The sequence below is a fragment of the Phodopus roborovskii genome, unplaced genomic scaffold (genome assembly GCF_943737965.1).
Source record: "Phodopus roborovskii unplaced genomic scaffold, PHOROB, whole genome shotgun sequence".
NCBI classification, from domain to species: domain Eukaryota; kingdom Metazoa; phylum Chordata; class Mammalia; order Rodentia; family Cricetidae; genus Phodopus; species Phodopus roborovskii.
In genome coordinates, this window is record NW_026126511.1 from 29,075,793 (window position 1) to 29,099,939 (window position 24,147).

At 37.1% G+C, this 24,147-nt stretch overlaps 1 protein-coding gene across 1 annotated transcript in view; it reads left to right on the forward strand.

Annotated features, from left to right (window-relative positions):
* Diaph3 (diaphanous related formin 3) overlaps positions 1-24,147 on the forward strand; it is a 435,882-nt gene that overhangs the window by 96,142 nt on the left and 315,593 nt on the right. The window contains exons 5-8 of the mRNA XM_051195312.1: positions 65-195; positions 19,384-19,458; positions 19,543-19,612; positions 23,848-23,984. Coding sequence (XP_051051269.1) covers positions 65-195; positions 19,384-19,458; positions 19,543-19,612; positions 23,848-23,984 — 413 coding nt within the window. The remainder of the gene's footprint in view (positions 1-64; positions 196-19,383; positions 19,459-19,542; positions 19,613-23,847; positions 23,985-24,147) is intronic.

The window sequence follows — 24,147 nt, forward strand, 5'->3', positions numbered from 1 at the left end:
GGATGTTTTTCATGGATCATGAGCTAAAAAAAAATTTTTTTTTCTTTTTTGATTTGTTTTACAGGGAAGTCTTAGGAGTAGCCGACAGATCTCACCTCAAGAATTTATCCATGAGCTGAAAATGGGGTTTACTGACGAGAGACTTTGCACATATCTGGAGTCACTTCGAGTGTCACTGACCAGTAACCCCGTGAGGTAATTCATCCCCTGGAGGTCACTGTGGCGTGTTACTTAACTATTCCGTTTTTATTTAGTTCATTTACAAATAGTATCCACCACCAGTTTCTCAAGGTAAAAACCTAATACTAAATGGTCATTACTAAAAACCTATGCATGTAAGTAACATGATACAGACTGAGCTGGATGAATTACATATTTCAGAATACACAGATATTTGCACACACATTCACACACACATTGTGAAACAAAAGAAAAAGGTCATAAATTGGAGAGCAAGAGGGTTGCACATGGGAGGCCCTGGAGGAATTAAAGGGCAGGAAGAAGTGATGTAATAATATTAGAGTCTCAAAAATAAAAGAATATCTAAAAAATGAATATTAACTATATGGATGAAGAAGAGATTTTAATGGACCTTTTTATTACTAAGCAAAACATATCTCATGAACGTACATATTTTTTGAAAGAACAGTCAAGATAAAAATCTATTACTTTAACATAATTAAGTTTTACTTTCTGTTTTCATATTTAAAATGCTTGCTGATTCTTATTTGACACTGCAAGGCTTACTGCTTGTTTCTTTTCCCCCCTCTTTTGAAAATGGTGTCTTATGTAGTGCCTCATAAATAAATATTGCAATATTTAACAAACAGAAGAACATAGGGTGCACAGTAAATTTAAAATTCTAGACTTAACTGACAAAAGCCGAAACAACAAAAACTACCTCAAATCCAAATTTAACTCGGTGTCTTTTATGTGATGCCAATACCATATGATTTTTTTTATAGATTGATTTTATACTTTTTCAGGTTGGGCTATATTTCTATGCCTTTGAGAAATATTGCCTGAAAAATTTAAAAAGCAATGTAATGATGCTAAACTGACCTCATTTAAAATTGCTAGTTTACTGGAATGTAGGAGGTATTTGTTAAACCACATAACAATTAAAGAGATGTTACCTGGAGTATTAATTTTGATAGTATACAGGAGAGAATTCAGTTTTCATAGAGGCTTTATGCTAATCCCTAATTAGGTTGATGTCTTAACAAGTGTATTCTTGAATAATTTAAGCAGAAGTTTTCAGTGAATTTTTGTATAGTCAGAGTCAGAAAATCTGTCTGAGAATGCCCAGTATTGACTTTTCATCATGTAAGGCATAGTTGTTTTTGCATAGAATATATGGATGCTTACATATGTCTATATAAATAGTTGAAAAGCTATGATGGACTAGTGCAGCTGTTGGTTCTGGTATGAAAAATAATTCCTGTGTATAGTCTTCTATAGTCTTCTGTGATGAGTAATTTTTTGGACATTTTCAAGCTTAGATATAAGGTGAGAAAGTCTCTGACCATGGGGGGTGGGGAAGACTTAGGTTTTAAGATATGGAAGTGAATGAAGGTAAAGCACCACAATGGAATCTTTGTTGTTTTTTAATTTTATGGGTTTTCACTTGCACTGTTTGGTAGACCATGGCTCAAGGGTGGATGTGACTTGAAGGCTTTTCCGTGTACTGGCTTCACCAGATCACATTCTGTAACACTTGTGGAATGCAAGTAGTGTTGTTGATGGAAACAAGGAAGTTTTAATTTTATTTCCTTTGTCTTACCTTGCCTGTTATTAGTAAGAGATTACACTTAGAGAATTTAATAGATGTATTTAAAATTGAGAAATTTGCATTTCCTGCTGAATTTATCCTTGTAAAATACTGGGGAAATGGCACAGTTGGTAAAATGTTCAGCATACTAATTTGGGGACATGAGTTTGGATCCCCAGTGCCCATGTAAGAAGTGGGGTGTGGCAGTGCATGATTGTAATTCTGCCACTTAAGATGCAGAACCAGGAGAAGGATCTGAATGACTTTCTGACCAAGCAATTTAGACAGAGTAGAAGGCTTTGCTTCAGTGAGCGATCCCCTCTCAGCAAATAGGGCGGATGAACCTGTGGTATCCACATGCATGTGCTCACATACCTATGTATATGTATAAACACATACACAGGATGGTACTGTATACAAACACACATATAGAAATATTTATTAAGAGCCTACCATTTTCCCAAGTCACAAACACATGTACGCACATATTTATTAAGAGCCTAAGTGTTCTATTCACAACAGGGCTTGAGAAAGAAAACATTGTTTCTATGGAGTTAATTTGAGCAAAAGGGTATTTTGGGGTTAAACTGGGGGGGGGACCAATATATTCATTTCTGCTTATCGTGGCAGGCACAGGGCACTGGGATCTTCATAATTTTTTTTCAGTTTTACAAAAGATGGGTTAAAATCCCTCATGAGGAAGTCACTGATGACGTGCCAGCTTCTTTCCCAGCAGAACTAGTCACACAACAGCTTCTTCCCTTCCCCTTTAGTAGATAATGCAGATAAAAGAGGAGACCAAAGGGAAAGATTTTGTATAAGTCCATGGGTAGTGTGATGGAATGGATAACTTGTGAAATATTACCTCAAAATACTAAGACATGATGTTCTCTATTAATAAAAAAAAATCATTAATATACCACCAAATACTTATAGAATTCCCCCCCCCCCAAGGTACAGAGATTTTATCATGTTTTATTTTAATTCATTATTTTTCCAGGAAGTCCTTTTAAGTGACAAGAATAGAAAGCCTTGTCAGAAAAATATTTCTGAAGAGAACTTTCTAGAATATTAGTTCTTCTAGTGTTTCAGTAGATGAGTACCTTGTAAAATTTGGCATTGCAGCTACGATCTACTCTTTGGTGTTTCCTCCCATATCTGCCCACAGAGGCAGTTTGTCATGTTTGCTTCTGCCAAGTGTTTCCAATCCTTATTCAATGTATGATAATCACTGAATGGGTATCATTCTCTTCCTGTCATGGTGCTGTTTTCTCTTATTTGTTTAGATGGGTACTGGCTGTCTTGCAGCTGGTAATCCTCTTGCTTTAGGCACCTAAATTCTGGTATTAAAAGTGTCTTTGTACTGCATTTAAAATTCTTGAATGCTGTGGGTAAAACCCAGTGAACTGATCAATATTATAGAAGTGATTTTTCTATAATATTGCTTCAGGATCAGAATTTATTTAAACGAAATTTAGAGAAAACTAGCTTTCCTTCCCTCCAAATTATGGCTTCCCTCCCCCAGCCTCTGGCAATGAGATGTTCTCAGAGCAGTGCATCAAGTTTTGAAGTATGAGCCATTTTCACTGAGATAGGTGAAAACTAGCTGTTAAAGACCAGCTTCTTCGCCTTGTTTTATGAAGATTTGATGTGAAGTCTGTAAAGTTCTTCTGTTTGAGGAGGTTCATTGATTATTCATTATTCTTTGTGACAGTTTGTAGCTAGTTTTGAACACTGGTGAAAAGATTAACTCTTTCAAATTACCAAATATAACTTTCAGTGAATCTTGACAAAGCCAATAGTTATGTTTGAGTGATTGAATGCAGTGGGTAAAAGAAGAAACAGGTAGACACTAACATCATTATGATTGATTTCAAGCATTTATAGTTCTTACCCACCTATGCATATGCCAAATTAGTTACAGAATGTATCTTTGTTTTCTAAGTTTGATGTACCTGTCAGGGGCAAACTTTCTGTCTCCTGAAATTCAGTGTAATGAATCTTTGTTTTCTGATTTTAGACAGTATTTCTTGTATATGCAGCTACATTTTGCTTTTTCAGTTTCATAGGAGATGTTTTCTCATTTTTCATAAACAAATTCCTAGCCTACATTTGCTTCGGAATTTCCATTTTGAGGATCTGCTCTATTCCTGCTCCCCTTAGTTATAAATGTTCTTCTGCCTTCCTCTCCTTTATTATTATTTTGTGTGGGCTTTTGATTTCTCATTTCATTTTATTTATTTACTATTTGGTTTTCTTCTGATTTTGTAATAGAGCAGAATTTATTTTATCTACATATGCATGTAGTTAAAAAGAGAAAGATATAAGTAGTAATTTTTAGTTTTCCTTTGAGTTAAAGAATACTTGAATACCAATTACTAATTTTGATGCTAATTTGAGTGATATTTTAATTGTATCATTTTCTTTTTTAACAGTGTAAGTTAGATATTGTTTCACGTCTTTCTGTGTCTAAATCTTGCCCTCTGTTTTATTTGCCTTTGCTTTCTAAAAAAGGATAGCGTGATGTAGATGATATGTTTCGTAGATACGATTTTTAGCATGGCCATTATATTTTTTTCTTCTTTCACCATTTCTGAGAGTTTGACACTTATCAATCAACAGCACATCCCTTTGCAGGGTCTCTGTTCTGTCTCTCTTGGTTGTTTTCTGTGTCTGTGGTATCACATAGTATTTTTCTAATGTGTTTTGATAGAATTTACTTTTTAGGAGATTGTTATTTTAAGTGCTTTCAATAATTTGTTTTGCTTTTTTTTTTTTTTTGTAAATTTCAGCCATTTGCCCTTAAAATAGTGGTGGCTTATGGCTGTAATCCCAATTACTGGAATTTTATGTGAAAAGAAATACCCAGCTTAGGTTAAAGAATATGTGACACCACAAACGCTTATGTGATTAAAACTGGAGAATGTAGTAGGACAAAATGTAGAACATAACTATTAAAGTATAGGCCAAAATTTGTTAATCTACCAATGCTGTTTATATTTTTATGTCTACAGTAGTGGCCACAGTGAACAAGAGGTATCTAAGATATGAGACATAGATATCATGATGGCATAGAGTTGATGGGAGTGAACTAGAGAGAATATGAATTACTCTGATCTGGGAAACAATTACATAAATAAACGCAGGTTCTTATCAGTTCACCAATGCAAAATAAACGGGACTAAGAGTAGAAAATTGATAGGTGTTTTGATGCAAGCTAGTCACAAACTATTACTGAAATTTAAGTGACCAAGCTAAGGAAGTTTTTTTGAGGAACGTAAGGAGTAATGCTGGACTGGGTAAATCTTGGTTGGGGGAGTGCCTGAGATGGGGAAGCACTATGGCAGGAGGGTGAAGAAGGGAAGCTAGAATCTGAGACTTTTAGAGGTGAGCCGTTGCTAGTTCTTGACAAAAAGATTAGATTTTTTTTTCCCTACAATTGAAATCAGTGAAGAATTTCAAGCAGATGAAATAGTGATGTTCAAGCTTTTCAAACAACATCTCTTGCAAACTGGAGGCTAGCTTAGCAGTAAAGTATTTACCTAGCATGTGCGCAACACTCTGGGTTCCTTTAGCTGTATACTGTCACCTCAACATGCTGTCTCATACACACAAAGGAAGGACCTCAGCAGTATGACACAATAGTGACAGGGATGGTCAGGGTGCCTTGGATGAGAATGTAGAGATATGGGATGACAAAGAAGTGAGTAGGTAGTGTGGATAATGTGGAGGTGGAAACTTCAGGACTTAATGGTGAGTAGATAGAGATTATGGGGGAAAAGGAGGAATAAAGATTGTTAGAAAGCTTTCTGCCCTCAACAAATGGGTAGACAGTAGTATTGGTAGTTGTGATGGTATTTATTAATTAAAACACTCCTTTGGTAAATGACAGGTCAGGTGTCATAGAAAAGGGGAGAGAGTAAAGATAAACATTTAAGTAAAGATAAAGGTTCACGAGGATCCAGAAAGAAACCATTTAGTATGGGAGGAGGAGCCACAACACCAGATGAAGTGTAGTAAGGACCCAAATGGCTGATTCTCTGAAGCAAAGAAGACTGTTTCAAAAGAAGGAAGTAACAAAACACACAGGGTGTTGCTGTCATGCGGGGCACAACACTGCTTCTGGTAACAGGAGAGTTTTTGACTTTTGAGAAGAGTTTTGGGTAGCCTGGGTGGAAAAACCTAGACCGAAAACTGATTTAAAAGAGACATGATTTTGGAGTGAAATCGCCTAAGGAAAGTGGGCACAGTCAGAAGCGGATGTCAGCTTAAATTAGTGAGGGTTCAAAGAAGGAAATGGAAAGGGTCCTTGGCAGATGGAATGGACTCTTGTTTCATAGGAGACAGTTCTCTGGACAAGATGGCTTAATGACTGAAGAAACAAAAGCCATGAATGTGTGGGGTCAAGGGCAGATCATGACTTCATCAGGACTGATGTGACTCATATTGGGCTATACTGGATGTAGAACTGCAACAGATGATGGAGATTCTTCCTCACATGATGAAGGTGCCTGATTTAGCCAGTTATTTCAGGAACTAAAGATGCTCCATTTGATAGCCCGAAGGCTGCTTGTTGTGCCTTACTGTCCTGAATAGGGATATTTGTGTGTTCCCCTGAGCTTGGGACTGATGGCTTTCATTTGTTGTGTGCAGCGTATTGTGTGTAGCAGCCCCGCCTTTCACCTGTAGGTGTAGATCTCCCATGCTGCTTCACCATTGCTTGTTACTGGCCTTCCTTTGTCTGATTTGCAGTACTCCCAGAATATGTCACAGCCTTGGGTCTGTTATAGTTAAAACTCCAAAGAGAACAGACTGCTGTTTATTCCTCTGCACTGTGATTTAATGTAGGAATAAGTGGTTATTTGCGAATATGTAATTTTCCCAGAAAATTTCCCCAAATATTCTTAATTAACTGTTTCTTTCTGAAAAAAAAATTTGTTGTTGTTGTTGTTTTGTTTTGTTTGTTTGCTTTTGCCTCCATCATACCATTGTTTAGCTTCTGATTTCTTTTGGGCGTCTTTTCTAATATACTGTAATTTTTGTGACCTGGTCATTGAATGGGATGTGGGTGTTTGTGTGTTTGCCCTACAGAGCTTGCTAATTGCTTTCCATGTCCCCTTAGTGCAGTTCATTTTCAAGTATTTAGTCACCTTGCTCATGTTAGGGGAAAATGAAAGCTTAAAATCAGCTATAATTTTATTCAGCATCAGTGATGTATTACACTGACAGAGGAATGTAAATTGGATCTGGATATTATACAGCATTAAAGCTGACCTTCTAAGTTTAAGGTATGAAATTTGTTAGTTTGTCACATGTGTGCAATGATATCGCATTCCATCCCCCTCTGTCTTTAAGTTTCTAGTGACCTTTAGCAAAACATACTTTGCCTCTTTAGATATTCATGTTTTGTTATTCTGTGGGTTATAAAAATTAGTATTTCCTGTGTTGTAACTATTCTTTATAGACAGTAAATATGATCTTATACCAAAGACAATGAAATCTATATACCTATTTCTACACAGTGGCTTCCTGTGGGCTTGTGAGAGTAAGAGTGAAGAGATAGGCAATAGGAGATAGTTCTACAAGGAAGTCCTGCTGCTTAACATCTTTGCGTAGTGATTTAAAGTTTCTGAGAGTACGGTGTCTTAAAACAAATGCTTCAAATATACTAGACATTTTTACAGTTCAAAACATGAATATTCTCCATTAGAACAGTGACTCGAATGGTGACCTATGGGTCACGAGCCCTGAGTATCAAAGTACCCTTTCACAGAGTCACATATCAGATATCTACATTACAATTTACAATAGTAACAAAATTACAGTTATGAAGTACTAATAAATTAATTTCATGGTTGGGGTTACCATAACATAAGGAACTGTATTAAAGGGTCGCTGCATTAAGATGGTTGAGAACCACTGATCTTTATAGTTTTTTCTATTTATAATCCTATTGTTCTTTATTTTCCTTTTACTGAAAACAGATTTTTTTTTTCCCATACAGTATATTCTGATTACAGTTTCTCCTCTCTCAACTCTTCCCAGGTTCTGTTCAACTCAAATCCACACCCCTTCTTTTCTCTCTGTCCTTAGAATACAAGCATCAATAAAACAAAAAAGTAAAATAAAATAAGATAAAAACAAAAATAACCAAACCAGGATAGTACAAAACAAATAAGAAAAACAGCCAAAGATAAAGCACAAGAGACCCATATAGACTCAGAGACACATACATACATACATACATACATACATACATACATACATATAGTTATCCCATAAAAACACAAAACCAGAAACCATAACATACATGCAAAGTCACTTACAAAGCTTTATGTGATCAAGAACTTCCAAAAGTGCTATTGAGTTTGTTTTGGCCATATACTGCTGGGCATTGGGCCTGTCATTACTTGGGGTTAGTATCACCAGTGAGACACCTTGTAGAAAACAAATTTTTCATTTGCCCGCAGTTGTCAATTAGAGATTGCCTCTGTGTTATGTACTGCGTGCCCATGTCTCCTTAACCCTGGGACCCTATCTGGCCCATATCTGTGCAGGCCCTGTGTTCATGCTGCTACGATCTTCGCGTCAAGTATATGTGCTTTGGTCCTGCTGGTTTAGAAGGCCTTGTTTTTTTGGTGTTTTTCATCCCGTGTCCTCTTACACTTTTTCTGCCTTCTCTACTTCAGGGTTCTCTGAGTCCTGGGGAATGGATTTGATGGGTACACCCCATCTAGGACTGAAAGTTCCATGGTCTCTTACTCTCTCTCTGAACATTGTTCAGCCGTGAGTCTTTCTATTTGTTGCTTTCTACTGTAAGAGGAATCTTCATCTGATGATGACTGAGCAAGACACTGATCTCCGAATATAGCAAAATGTCTTTAGGAGTCACTTTATTGCCAGGTCCCTTTAGCAGACAGTAGTATTTGGTTTTCTCTCAACTCCCTGTTCTATCTACTCTCAGGGTCTTGTTTACCTGAGATGTCTATACATCTGATGTGGGACCCAGACTAGCTTTGATGTAGTTGAGTGTGCTGACTGCATGCACCACACATATTATCCGTTATCTTCCTGATGTTGGTGTTATAACATGGGAGGGGAGGAGAGAGGTGAAACTGTGTCTGGGATGCAAAATAAATAAACAATAAATAAAGAAAAGAAATATCAAAATGAAAATAGAAAAAGTAATATTTGAAATGATTTATTTATAAACCTGGAATAACATGACTTTTTTCTTCTTTAAGTTTGCAGTTACACTGCCATTTTTTTTTTTTTTTTTCTCATCAGGAATTTTTCTTGTGTTGTCTGCCAGTTGTTTCCAACAGAAAATGAACACATGAGGCTTTCTAATGTAGGACTTTTTTTATTTTTATTTTTTGCCTCCTGTGAACTAATATACTATCTCTTTATGAGGTACCCAGCATCAAGCGTTGTCTTAGAGTAAAACAAAATAGCTTAGTTCAAGTGTAAATAGCTTCAAGTCAAAACAATTCTTAATTTTGGTGATCTGAACTGACTGTTTTGAAAAGTATTAACAATTACTATGCAATAGAATGTAAGAAATAGAACATTTAGATTGTTCTATAGCTACTTAGTCAGTGAAGTTCCTAATTAAAATGTTTCCCCAGTGATGTTCAGGTATGGATGATATCTCTCTTGAATGTACCACACATTTAATGAATAATTCATATCAATTTTTTAGGTATTTCAAAGAAGTGGACTGATAGGAAACATTTCTGTTCGTTTAGTTATTAACTGGTGAAGATCATGATAAAATGAAAATGTGAAGTGTAGTGAATAGTTTATAGACCAGTGTCCTTCTCAAGTATGTATACAAAAGCTGTTAGTCAGTGCACTTTATCTCAAGCCAAGGAAGAAAAGTTAGATAATCAAATGGCTTATTCCAGAGTAGCCATTGGCCAAAATCTGGCACTTGTTGATTAGAAAAAATAAATTTACAATTCCAGAAAAAGTGTGACAGAGTGTATAATGGCAATATGTGTTTACATCTTTGCTTCTCACTTATTTAGAAATAAGATTTTGATGAAATTAATGTAGAAGTGTGATGGAGTTTGTTACCTTGACACTAGCTAGAGTCATCTGGGTCTGGACTGTCAGTTGAATTGCCTCCAACAGATTGGCCTATAAGAAAGCATGTGGAATATTTTCTTGATTAATTTTTGATATGGTTGATGTGGGAAGGGCCCAACCTGCTGTGGACAGTGCTACTTCTGGTCTGGTGAACCTGGGTTCTATAGAAAGGCAGGCTGGCATGCCATGGGAGCTAGTCAGATTGTCACCTTCCTTAATGGTGCCTGCTTCAGTTTCAGCCTCAAGGAGTCTGCTTGAGTTCTTGTCCTGGCTTTCAATTAGGGTGGATTGTGATCAGGAAGTATAATCTAAATAAACCCTTTCCTCTCCCAAGTTGCTGTGGTAGGAGTGTTTTATCACAGTATTAGAAAAGCTATTTACGACAAAGCTCTTCATTGAATGTGTACTCCTAAGAGTGTCCTAATGTGGAGACTGAGGAAGAAAAATCGCAAAGGTCGTGACCTCTCTGGGAACTGAGAAACCATCTTTACAAGATGTCTTACTCTTGCACTTGAACATTTTGGAAATACCTGTTTTTTTTTTTTTTTTTGTTTTGGTTTTTTTTTTTTTTTTTTTTTTTTTTGAGTATGGTGAGATGATCTATGATAGACATAATTTTAATTTTGAATGGGTGGGTTTTGAATGACTGTGCAGCAAGCTAACACAGTAGAATAATTAGTAGACAGCAAAACATCATCATTCAATTGAATGCTCTGAGTGAGTATCCAGTAGAAATTGATTGAGGAAGTCTCTTTGAGAGAGTCAGCTGGACTTCTTGACAAAGAGAGTCCCCTCCAGTAAAGCTTTCAAGTGAAAGAAAAGAAACAGCAGGAAGGTAATATCACCAGAGGGGGCCTACAAACACAAGATCCAGCCCCCAGGGAAGCACTGTTCTGGCAGCCAGATGGAGTTCAAACTCAAGAGTCCTGGGAAGAGCAGTGTGTCCCCTTTGATGAGGCCTCTCTATAGAAAAACAAATTGTGAACTATGGAATAATGTTATCAAACTGGTGCTCACTGCAGCCAGTTCAGAGCCACTGGGGAAGTTGAGGCTGTCACTTGGAGTTTTTGGTTGAGCGTTCTCTCCACAAATGAGTTTACCATGACAGAACCTCTAGCTTTTCTCCCCCACTAGAAACACTGAGCATTTTATGGAGCTGCAGGTTGAACATATGGTTTCATACATGCTAGGCAAACACTATCCCTCTTAGCTATATCCCCATCCTTATCCATTTGTTTAAAATGGTTTATTATTCAGTTACTTTTAGAGACATGATATTTTCACACTGGGTGGGTGGGGGGAACTTAGCCCATACCTAAGTAAACAGCTTTATAAAACCATTAAAGCAAAAATACTTAGGTCTAAAGTGAGACATTGATAGCATTGTTTCAAAAGGCATTTTTTTTTTTTAAAAAGTGAGCTTAACAATAGAATATACTTTGCATAAGTGAGTACATATGTTATTTTAAACCATCTACTTTTCTTTGCCTTATTGTTACAACTCCAGGAAAATACTACATTCAATAACTTTGTCCATATGATAGTGATAAAAGTCCTACTGTTAAGGGACTGAAGAGATGGTTAAGGTCACAGGCTACTCTTCCAGTGGTTCTTTGTTTGATCCCCAGTTCTCACATAGTGGCCAACAACCATTTGCAATTCCAGTTCCCTTTTTATGCATCCATGGGCACCACACATGCATGATATGTACAGGTGTACGTGAGTCAACATAACCATGTACATAAAATAGTGTTAAAGAAAACACCCTACAGATAATATTATATTTAATGATGAAAGACTAACTACTTCCCCCCTAAGATTGAGAATAAGACAAGGGTACCTGCTTGCATTATTCATCACCATGCTGTAGGTTATATTCAGTGCACAGAGTAGAATTCAGGCAAGAGTAGAATGTGAAAAGTATACTGATTACAGATGGAAAACAAAAGTCTCTGTTTGCAGAAGGCATGATTGTTTAAAAAGAGAATTTCAAAATTACTAAGTGTTCTTAGAATTTATCAGTAATTTCAGCAGGGATGAAGGATTCAAGATGTACATATAAAAACCAGTTTATAGCTACTCAATTTGGGAAAAACAAAAAGATCACTTACAGTTTCTTAAATATTATAGTTCTAGTGAATTAAGTTCAGTACTCTTATTAGAAAGCTATGAAACAATGAATGAATTCAAGTAAGATCTGAGTAAATGGAGAGACACCCCACATTTATGAGAAATGGTGGGTTGATTCCCTTTTCTGTTGTGAATCTCCTGCTTTGTTCTTCTAATTCTACTGACTCAAGTTCTAAGTGTCATATGATTACGCTGAACCAACTAGGTAATCTCACGATATTCTCATTATTCAAAGATTATCTTGTTGGTAGCCTTAATTTTCTCTTTGTATGCCTGGTATGATATATTCATAGTTTCTGGTGTTAAGGTACATATCTCTTTAGGTAGATGGGATCACATAGGCAGAATACTAGTGTTCCCTTCTCCTCCATCAATGTTTGCTTACATGCTAACTCAGGCCTTCTTCTTCCTGGTGCCCCTTGTCCAGTAAAGTCTATGGGGCATTTGAAACCTGCCTTAGTTTAGTTAGATGATGTTTGCTGACCTTGGACCCATTTCCTGGGTGATGCACCCTTTCTTTCTTTTCTCACAGGCACCTTGAACAAGCTTTTTTCTTTCTGTGCCTACTACTCAGCATCAGACTCCATTGTGCTATGCAGTCTGCCTGCATGACAGTGCAAATGCTTTTGACTGAAGGATGAGTCTCTGGAACATGCCATATCTTCTGAAGCCCTAAAAAACATAATAATTTCCCCATATGCCTAGCTATTTGTTGGCTTCCTACTATCTATGATGTGGCATATATAGTTCTTAAGTCAAGGGCTCAGTGTTCATCTGTGTCATTTCTGATAGATCTTGCTGTGATATTCATCACTGGAAGCCCCTTTTTGGCTAATGCCTCTGTGCATATTTTCACCTGCATAAAAACCTCCCGATCTGTGATTTAACCTTCAATACTTAGGTGAGACATCATTTACTGCGGTGGCTTTCTGTTCCCATAGTACCACAGTGATAGCACTTACTACATTATGGAAATAGCTTTGTTCCAGCATTTGTTTCAGCCCCTAATCTGTGATCACTTCAAGGGCAGAGAACATATTTTATTCATTTTTTGTATTTCTCATACCTATTGCAGGATCATGCACACAGTGAGCCCCTTAAAAAGGCTGGCTGCCTTAGTTAATGAACACTTGAACATAAGCTTAATAGTAAGGAAACATCACCCTTTGAGCAGCAGTCAGGCAAGTCCTAAAATGTGAATTAGTACAGTGACTCTAGATCCATCATTTTTCGTTCAGTGTAAACGCATACTTGATCTGAAAGCTGAATTGATGTTTGGAGCATGAAGGCTGGGACAAGCTCAGTATTGCTACTGGCGTCTCATTGTGCTGTCTTCTCCACATGAAAAGTAAAGGTACAGATCTGGGTGCCAGCATGAACAGGTGGCCTTAACTTCTTACTACATAACCCTTCTCTTATAACAACCAAATATGGCTCTGTTTTATAGGTACCGTTTAAAGATTATTTTTTATTTTTAAGTTTTTATTTTTAATTTAAAAATATTTTAGAAAATGTATGTTTGTTTGTATGTATATGTGAGTAGAGGTTTCTAGGGAGAGTAGGCACCTTGATTCCTCTGAAACTGTATTTACAGGTAGTTTTGAGCCATTTGCAATGTGAAGTTGGCTATTCTGAAACAGCACCAAAGAAAAGCTTCTCTTCATTCTGAATTATTTGTTGTATCTTTAACTTATCACCAAGTTCAAGCACAAGAGAAATGTTTCCTAGCCTTAAGAAAATTGCATTGGGGACGATTACCTTTTTTATGGTCTGGTAGTCCTACTCGAGCTCTGATCATTCATGATACAGTTGGCATTCCTTTCCTAACACAATACGCATAGAATGAGAGGCTGTAACTTAGAACACAAGAGGCTGATAGTTTGTGAATTTCTGTGTGACCAGTCTGAGATCTGACTGTTGTCCTTCCTGTTCACTGAGGTGACCAGACATATTTGCTTTCTAAAACAATGTTACCGAAGCAAATTTATATGCTTTTGGTTTCATTGTGTGGCCTTGGAAGCAATTACTGCTCTTTGTAACTAAAACTGCCTTCAAACATTTGAGGGTGGTTTGGACTATAATTATGGAGACTTGGCATCCAATTCCATCTCCTTCTGTGTGTCTTCTAGGGTTCTTATTTATTCCTCTCACCCCTTCTTCCACACTGAGACCCTCGCCAGCAAGTCCATCATGGTCTGTCCTAGCTTTCTTCAACACACTTGACAATTTAATCATCTTCTGTTACCGAATTTTATGAGGCAGGTTAAATTAATGTCTACCATATGCATTATTTTCTACTTTGAAGTTTCCCCCACCCCCAGTATGGATGTCCTAATGATTTCTGCAGTTTTCATTCATGAAGAAGTGATGTTTACATGTTTCTTATTCTTCCTCAACCTCAGGTATAGTTAGATGAGGGCTGATGGCACCATGCTGCTAGGTCTGGGCAAGGCCTGCTGCTTGTGTTTACTGAGGATTGACCCTTCTTGATCAGTTTATGTTTTCTAGGTTATTTTTTCAAATGAAGAGAAACTTTCCTTTTTTTGAAAGAAATCTGTGTATTTCAGCTATCCCCTGTCAAGATTACAGAGCTGCATACACAGTACCCCATTTTATCTTCCAGTGTTTTTCTTGTGTCCCTAAATAATAACTGAGAAAATGATTAGAATTGGAATGTATTATGGGGTAGAGCTCCCTGAGGACAACTACCTTTCTAGCAATGGATGCAAGTGCTTATGCAAATGTTCCAAAGGGAAATTGTATTGTAAGGAGTAAGGTTTTTCCTCCTGCCGCTGGTCTTTTCTTGCTGCCCCGCCAACCCCAATTAATACACAGAGACTCTGTATTTGATATAATGCTGTTAGCCAGTTACTAGTTTCTTATTGGCTAGCTCTGTCTTAAGTATTAACCCATTCTTATTAATCTAAGTATTTCCACGTGGTCTTATTGCGGAGTGGGGCTGGCGTCTGGTTTCCCCAGTCTCTCCATCTTGACTCCTTACTACTTCCTCTTTCCTCCTTGTCTCCTAGTCTGCCTATCTTGCTTTCCTATTGGCCAGCAGTGCTTTATTAATTAACCAGTATGAGATTTTTTTTTTTTTTTTGAGATAAGAGTCTGACTACATATCCCTGGTTTGGCTGGAAATTGTTGCATAGACTGGTGTCTGCCTCCCTAGGCTGGGAGTATATGCCATCACACCAGGTTTGACTTCGTGTATATTTTGATTTGCCCTTTCTAATAACACTTCCTTTAGTTTAAATAGTTTGTTTAAATAGTTTGTTGCTTCTTTATCTGTCATTCCCTATTTCCATCCCAATTTTTTAATAATAATAATAATAATAATAATAATAATAATAATAATAACTATGTCATTGAAAGTATAGCTTTTTAGATACATCTTCACCACATAACATAATGCTTGGAATAAAACAGAAAATTGAAGAAATTACTCATTTGAAAGGCAGCATGGGTAGAAACATCCTAACTTTTGTTGTTCTTGTCCTACTCTGCTCTCATGGATGGCCGTACCCCCAAGAAGAGATGGGCAGTACAAGAAGAGATGGGCAGTACAAGAAGAGATGGGCAGTACAAGAAGAGATGGGCAGTACAAGAAGAGATGGGCAGTACAAGTACGACTTGTACTTGACGTTTAAAGGAAAAGGAGGACCCAAGGTTGGGGAGGCAGGGGTGATAATCAAAATCCACTGTTTGAAATTCTCAAAGAATTAAAAAAAAAAAAGAACAAAACAAAAAACCTTTGGAAGGGGGTTGGATTGGAGGAGGAAAGGGAAAAATAACGCGCACGCGCATACACACACACACACGCAAGCATGCACGGGAAAGTTTCTCTTTTAGACATCTGTATGGCTCGTATGTTACTGTATTATGTCTTACAGTTTTTACTTTATATTTTTTTTTCATCTTGATTTTTGATTTGTTGTTGCTGATAAATTGCCATGATGAGAAGATTATACTGTGCTTTGAGATTTGCTTATTCTCATGTTGCCTTATGAAGGTTTGTTTAATGGACAGTTAGGTTATATGTGCTTGAAAAATTTACTGACTTTATAGTCTAGAAAAGACATCTAGGATGTATAGAGTTGTTGATTTGAGAACTGTAGGTCCAGCTTTTCTAGTTATAATTGTTATATCAGGGTCGATAAAGTTTATGTAGTTATGTTCTGTTTTTTATTACTCACATCTGAGAACTTTCCATTTTGCATGGGATTTGTGTGCTCCCTAAATTCTACCATTCATCACAACATTAGTGTTAAGCGCTACCATTTTTGTTATATTAACCCATGTTAAAGTTACTCTGTATATTATAGTTAAGGCAATTTAGTGAATTATTAACTTTATTTGGCAGTGATTGGAGGTGAAAATAGTAGGAATGATCTTAGATCTTAATAGTTTTCGAATCTCTTTATGGATATACTTTTCAATATAGTGATGGTTGAAAATCCACATTAAATAAAATTGAAGGCCCAGTGAGAAAGACTAACACCAGAGATTTCCATGAGCAGACTCCATGCATCCCATTCAGTGAAGCTCACAAATTACTCTCTACATGTTTGATTTCAAGCTTCTGCAATGCATGTGAAATAAGAATAAATACAGAATAAGATGTAAACAAGGGAAACAGCTAAGCAGATGCTGTAGGCATTTTCATGAAACATGAAAGACAGATTTGCAATGCCTGTGGGTAATCTGTCTGTAGCTGATAGGAGAAAGTAAACTCTTTACTTTTGAAGTAGCAGCTTCGTTTGAAAGCAGTGGCATTTATTTACCTGTTTCCCTCATCTCAGCCATAATAGTGATCTTCATTCTTTGATGGGGAGTGCCTTTGCTGTTCTTGCCATTGTTGAATTGGGTATTTCATGGCTTTCACTGGACGAGAAGAGATGAGGAAGATAGTCTGACTGCCATTGTAAATGCAAAGAAGTGTGAAGTGTAGGAATACATTTGCCTTTTTGGGATGTCAGAAATTCTGAAAATTTACAGGCGGTGAGGCTGTGTCCACAGATTGTTAAATGCAGAAGATACATTTTAAACATTATGCATAGTTGAAGCTAAGTTTTAAACAGGCACATGAAAATTATGCTCATAATGGCTTATATTGCGCACTGTTAATTCCTATCTATACTGTGTGATATTTAGCCAGGTTAGACGTCTGTCCCCTCAAATATTAATCTTTTCCTTTGGGTACCAGTGTTCAAAACTCTTTGTACTGATTTTAGAGATGTCAGTTATCAGCCCTCCAGAAGCTCCTGTTCCTTCCTGCCAGTGCCCTTTCAGCAAACTGTCCATGCCTCCCCACTGCCCTGCTCTCATGGCCACCCCTAATGTCTCAGGTTGAATTTGATGGTATTTCTGGACTCCACTCAGAAGCGAGATGACTCCGTGCTTACCATTCTGTGCCTGACCTATTTCACCTAACATAGGATTTCCTGGTATACTCATGTTGTTATAAATGCCAAGATTGCACTCTTCATGCCTGACTAATGTTCTGCTGTGTCTGGGCCATGTTTCCTCACCCAGGAATTAGAGTCTGGGCACTTACTTGCTCCACCTGGCAGTTGTGAACCATGCTTTAGTAAACATGGGAGTGCAAATGTCTCTGACTCGTTGAATTTATTTCATTTGGATATGATTCTTATATTGCAATTGACTTTATAATTGATTGTTCACATTGCAGTTTATTAAATGGTGAAGGGGCCTCTTGCTGTTTCCTGTAATGGCTGTACTAATGTGCATTTCTGCCAGCTGTGCGCATGCCTTCCCTTTACCCCCCATCTTTGACGGATGTTTCTTTTCTTTTTGTTCCGAGTTGTTCTTACTGGAATGCTGCTATAGCTTAGTTTGCCTTCTATTTGTTCTTTTCCTGTTAGCTATGTTGAGTATGTTTCATTTACTTGTTGTCTATTTCTTTGTTTTCTCCCCCCCCCCTTTGTTTTCTTTTAAGAAGTATCATTTATATTGTTTTTCTACTTGTTAATCAGGTTATTGACTTTTTTGCCATTGAGTTTTGGGAGCTCTTTCTATAATGTGGGTATTGGCCTCTGGTTAGCTCTCTTACTTGCCAATCCTTTCTTTCAGGTGTTGCAGGTCTCTTCTATGTTGCTTGTCTAAGTTACTGTGTTGTTTCCTTTGCTGTGGTACAGAAGCTTTTGATGTAATCTAGTTTGGTTACCTTTGTTTTTTGTTTCCTGTACCTTTAATAACCTGTTACAAAAAGTTTCTTCCTGTTCCAATGTCCTCAAGTGTTTCTGATTTCTTGCAATTCAGTACTTTATAGTTCAACTTCTACGTATCAATCTTCAAATGATTTATAGTCAACTTTTATAGCTAATTAATGATATAGATCTGGCTTCATTCTGCATGTGGATGTCAGGGATTTCAGCAGCATTTATGGTGAAGACCTTTTCCTCACAGTGTGCTTAAGACCATTGCAGACAGTCTCTTGACTTCTGTCTTAGGGTTTTATTGCTGTGAAGAGACACCATGACCATGGCACCTCTTATAAAGGAAATCTTTTGATTGGTGTTGGCTTACCGTTTCAGTCAAGAAGTTTAGTTCAATATTGTCAAGGCGAGAACATGAAAGCATGCAGACAGATATGGTGCTGAAGAAGGAGCTAATAATTCGACATATTAATCTGCAGACAACAGGGGATTGTATCCCACAGTGACAAAGTTCCTCCAAAAAGATCACAGCTACTCCATGAAGGCCATGCCTCCTAATAGAGCCACTCTCTAAGGGCCAAGCATTAAAACACATGAGCTGATAGGGCCATTCCTATTCAGTTGTGGAAGTACAGGGTTACCTCTAAGCTTTGTACAATTTTCCCCATAGTTACATTTCTGTTTCTAGGCTAATACTGTCTTAAGGTCACTCTAGCTTTTGCTTGTTTTTATTGGAGAAGTTAATTTTGTATCCTAATTGAGAAAGCGATAGTATTAATTGGCTATGACTTGTTTTATACGCAGTGGTGCCTAGTTTTGAATAGTTGGTAGCTCCAGCGCTGTGGTGATCTAGTGAGTCACTATACTGAGTGAAGTTCTGTTTGATAGTTTTCATAAGTTTTTAGTGTAAATACTTGTGTTCCGTGGAGGACTCCTAGTTACGAACACACTGAACATGGAGCATGGCAGAGTCTCAGTTCTCGGAAGCCAGAGTGAATCATGTTAACCTACTGCTGTCTGTACCATATTTTTCCTTAACTATTATAGACAAGGTATATGACCCATGGACAGTTTTATACCTAGTCTTATGCTTATATAGTAGCCATAATCATGACTATAAAACTTTAAAAATAGTTATAGGCATAGAGCATTTCTTTTTCCACTATATTATCAAGTTAACATGCAACTCACCTTTGCTTTGTTTTTCAGTTGGGTACAAAGCTTTGGACATGAAGGACTCGGATTATTACTAGACATTTTGGAAAAACTCATTAATGGGCAAATGTAAGTATTGTTAATAATTTTTAATTAAGCTCTGCTAGTATGTCCAGCAATAATCTAATATTGTCATATTTTATGTTAACACAGCCAAGAAAGAGTTGTAAAGAAGAGTCAGCATAAAGTTATCCAGTGTCTGAAAGCCCTGATGAACACACAGGTATGCAGGGAAGTTGCCTTTTGCTCAGCACAGATTCTTACACAAATTGGATCCTCACCAGGAAGAGTTCTACATGCATGCCCTGGCATAGCAATGGGTTTGTTTCCAATGTTGATGGAGTAGGTGATCTTAGAAGTTGGGAAGTGAACACACCTACCCTTAAAACATGAACCCTGTCTGCAGAGGAACTTTTTCTCTCTCCTTTCTTTCCATGTTGATCCTTCTTTTGTTGCTCTCCTTCCATTGATTTTCAAAAGTCAGCAGGAACTCTGCTTTAGTGTAGTAGTACGCTGTTACTAAGTATAGTCTGGTAATATGTATTACCAGAGATTCAAGTAGTGGAGACCTGTGGATCCTTTCCTGAGAATGAAAAACCTATGATAAAGTTAGCATGTACAGACATGAGAGGATTCTAGAAATGCAGCAGTGATGAATTTATCATTTAGCAAGCATAGTATGGTGCATCTGTGTAGTAAAGTTGCATAGTATAAAGCCTTTGTGTAGTAAAGTTGAGTTAAAAACAAGACTTTAGGCATCACTACCGAGTCATCCCCATGGCCATTGATGATATTAGCATCATTTCCTACCATTTCTTTTGCTCTGACTGTAACCACTTCTACAGAATGATGTGAGATGTAATGGTAGGAACATCAGTTGTTGGACATCAGGGGACTAAAGGTTACGGTGGGTCTTCAATGTGTGAGAACTGTTGCGTAGAAAAGCTGTACATGTTTGGTTAATTTTAATGAAGCATATTTTCCCTTTTCTAGAGTTTTAAATATATAAATGCTTAAATTATTAGTATTTAATTTTATTATAGCTACAGTTTGCGTGTTCTGATTATTTTGTTTTACGTGAAAGCATTGTGTTTAATTATTTTAAACACCTGTTCATACTGTGTTTATGCCTGTGCGCTGTAGCACAGTAAGTGTGTAGGTCAGAAGACAGCATGCGTAAATTGTTTCTCCTTGACCATGTGGGTTCTGGGGACTGAAGCTGAACCTATAGGTTTAGAGACAGGTGTCTCTACCTGCTCAGGCATCTTGGCAGCCTTCTGTTTTTAATGCACAGAATGTCTACTCTGGTATTCCCAAGGTCTCTGCCCGATGGGTAGACCCACAGCTCTCTCTCTTTATTTTTTATAATTTTGTTTTGCTATGAGAAGTAGGTCATTTGTATGTTGTTCTTTAAGAGTAGGCACTGAAAGCATAAGAAACTCTGTGTATAGAGCCCTTCCCACCATCCAAATTGAGCTGCTTTGTAACGTGAGGTTGTAGTAGGGGGGTTTGCTGGTGGCATGAAGCTGACAGAAAGGAAATGCAGGTGTGCCTCTTTTAAACCAGATTTAAACTTGAGATGAGTATGGTTAAAATGAATTATTAGTATTTCGAAAATAACATCCCAAAATTGGCTTTGGTCAGAAGGTAACATATGCTTTTAGTCTTATGCAATCTGTTATTTTATAATAGATTTTATTTCTTATAGTTTGTTTATATAGTCAAAATACTACCTTTGAATTTGATAGTGGCACACAGGCTACTAGGGGCCCAAAAGTTAGATGCTAACACTTGGGGTTAATATTTGAATATTTAGACTCTGTTATGCAAAATTGTTGGTCAGGTTATCAACCCAAGGTTATTAGTTTTCTTAAGCTTCATTTAATCCGCTGTACACCATTCATACCTTGCTAGTCATTACTGTGAAATCTTCACTGAATGGTGAAAATACAGCCTTTAAGTTTATTTGCTACCAGCAGTAAATTATGCCATTAGTAAGAACTGTCACATGAAAATGAATTATTTATCACATTAAATGCAGTTAAAAGTATTTTTTAGGGGCCAGAGAGTTGGCTCAGTTGTGAAGAGCATTAGCTACTTTTCCAGAGGACCCAGTTTCAATTCCCAGCACACATACGATGACTCACAACCATCCATAGCTCCAGTTCCAGGGTTCTGATTCCCTTTTCTGGACTCTGAGTGCTCAGGCATGGAAGTGGTGTACCCATATACAAGCACGAGAAACACACAAAATTAAAAAGTAACTTTTAAATGGATCTTTTAAAATATGGAGGCAATCAAAGCAGGAATTCCTTTTTGTAAGCTCTTTAGAGGTTGAATTGTATGTTGACAAGGGAGTCTTGCTGTAAAAGCCACACTCATCACTCACCTCCTCTCTACTGTTGGCATACACCTGCCATTGATCATTTTCCCCCCCAGCAGTTATAATAATATTGCTATTGGGTGTCTTCTCAGGGGTGAGAGTATTTATCTTCCCTTACCTATATGTATCATCTTCAGCAGCGTGGAATTCCGTTAGGTAACAGTAGGTCTTTTGTTGTGTATAAATAGAACCCAGTATTGGTCCTGGGTATAGAACAGGCCACTTATTACCCCAAGTGGGTCCTTGACATTCAGGAAAGATAACTGTTTTAGGCCTTCCCACATAGTTGATAGCTCTCTCACATGTGAAAGCCTTCATTAAAAGCACTTTGATGCTAGCACTGGTAAGTGATTATTTCTCACAGTCAATTTCTTTCTTTTTTTCTGATTAGTACTAGTTATGAAAAATTGGTAAGCTGACTTCATTCTAGTCCCTATGTGAGCTTGTCAAGTTTTTGCCTTTTTGTACATTGAGAAAATTAGAAGATATGCCTTGGGTGTGGTCAAAAGATGAGATCAGAGTGTGCTCATATTCCAGTCTTCCCTCACAGTAGTTTTTAACAGGAGATTGGATGGGAAATGTAGGCAGTCTGACTGCTGTACATTGGATGTTGTCTTGGTCCTAGGAAAGCCACATGGCTATGAATTTGGGAGGCAGGTCCTGGAGACAAGCTTTCCTCAGCCAGAAGGTTTGTTAGCGCAGAACTTGCTGTTGGTACTTGCTAATCTTTGACATTCTGAATCAGGTCCAAATGGTGTTTTCTAAATTATTGGCAATTTTCTGCAGTACTACCAAGGCATGGTGTGGGCTTTTAGCTCTATGCTACCTTTTGATGTCTCGGGTTGTAGTTAGGAAGTAGTTAGGGGCATCGTAAAAATGAGCCTTTTCCTGACCACTTTAGTTGTTGGTGAACCTTCTCTCATTTCTGGGTTCTTGGTTCCTATGCTTGCTTTCCCTCCCATCACAGCTCTTCACGATAGTGTTTTCCAGCAAATGCCCTATGTCATCACAATGACAAGTTTGCCTGTTCGTATTTTTCCTCTTTTTATATGAATGTTTACTACATATGTGATAATAAAATTGTGAATATAATTTTATAATAAAGCATTTCTGTTTAAGCTTATTAGAATTTTGATTTTGTTTCTTAATATAATGCCAGTTTTCAGCCATCATTGATAGTTAGGTAATTGGGACTAATGCTCCTGTGTTCATTTATAGTGGTAACATGATCTATAATTTTCACACTACTTAGAAAGATCCTCTGAATTACACAGGAGGTAGAAGTATTACTTGGTGTCTTCTACTGTATATATTTTTATACTAATACATATTTTTGGTATGCCAAGAGGTACATACTTCTTTAAAATAATTTGCCTTTCATGTACCTATTTTGGCAGTAGCAAATAAACTTTATCCTTTTCCAATCATTATGTATGTACTTATTTACAATAGTATTGAGTTCCTGATGCTAAATACCATTGTGCTGAGAATAAATATTTTTACTATGGAAGTTTCTACATAGTTCTTTCCAAATTGACCTTTACCTTTTTGTGTTCACGTCTAGACTTGTACTGTCTTGTGGTAGCCACTTGGTTTTGTGTGTAGTCTGAATTCAAGTTTGTAGTTATGAAATGCAACCTGGTTTTCAATCTTCAGGAAAATGAATTGTTCTAATATATCAGATTAACTATTTAAATTATTTTCATCTATTCCATGAAAATAACATGTAATTATTCATGCTTTGGTTTATCTTGCCTATTCTTTTGTTCGGTGCTGATCTAGGTATTTGCTTGTATCTCTTTTACCAACTTTCTTTCAGCACAGAGATTGTCCTGTTCTCTGTGACTATTTCAATATTTGTCTATTTGTTTTGTACTCTAATGTTGAGACTCCTTCATTTCTCCATGGGTTCTTTGCATTTGCTAGATTCTCATAGCTCTTAACATAATGATGATACTTGGGAAATTTTTATAGTGTGACAGGGTCTTCACTTTTTCTTAGAAGTAATAATTTAATTTTTAAAAGTCATGCAACATCATTCCAAATAACACTTACCTTATTTTCTAATGTTATAGTATGGCTTAGAAAAAATTATGAGTGAAGAGAGAAGTCTTTCCCTGTTGGCGAAAGCCATGGATCCCAAGCAGCCCAGCATGATGGCGGATGTGGTGAAGCTTTTGTCTGCAGTGTGCATTGTAGGGGAGGAAAGCATGTAAGTTTCCGCTGTGACTCCTGCATCCAGTGATGTATAGAAACTTACTACTTAATTGTTCCTATATGCTTGGATAGTTAAAGTATTTTTCCAATAATTTTGATATTTAAATTATTAATTAGGGACTAAAATAATGCTGCGAACAGCTGATTTCCTTATGTTT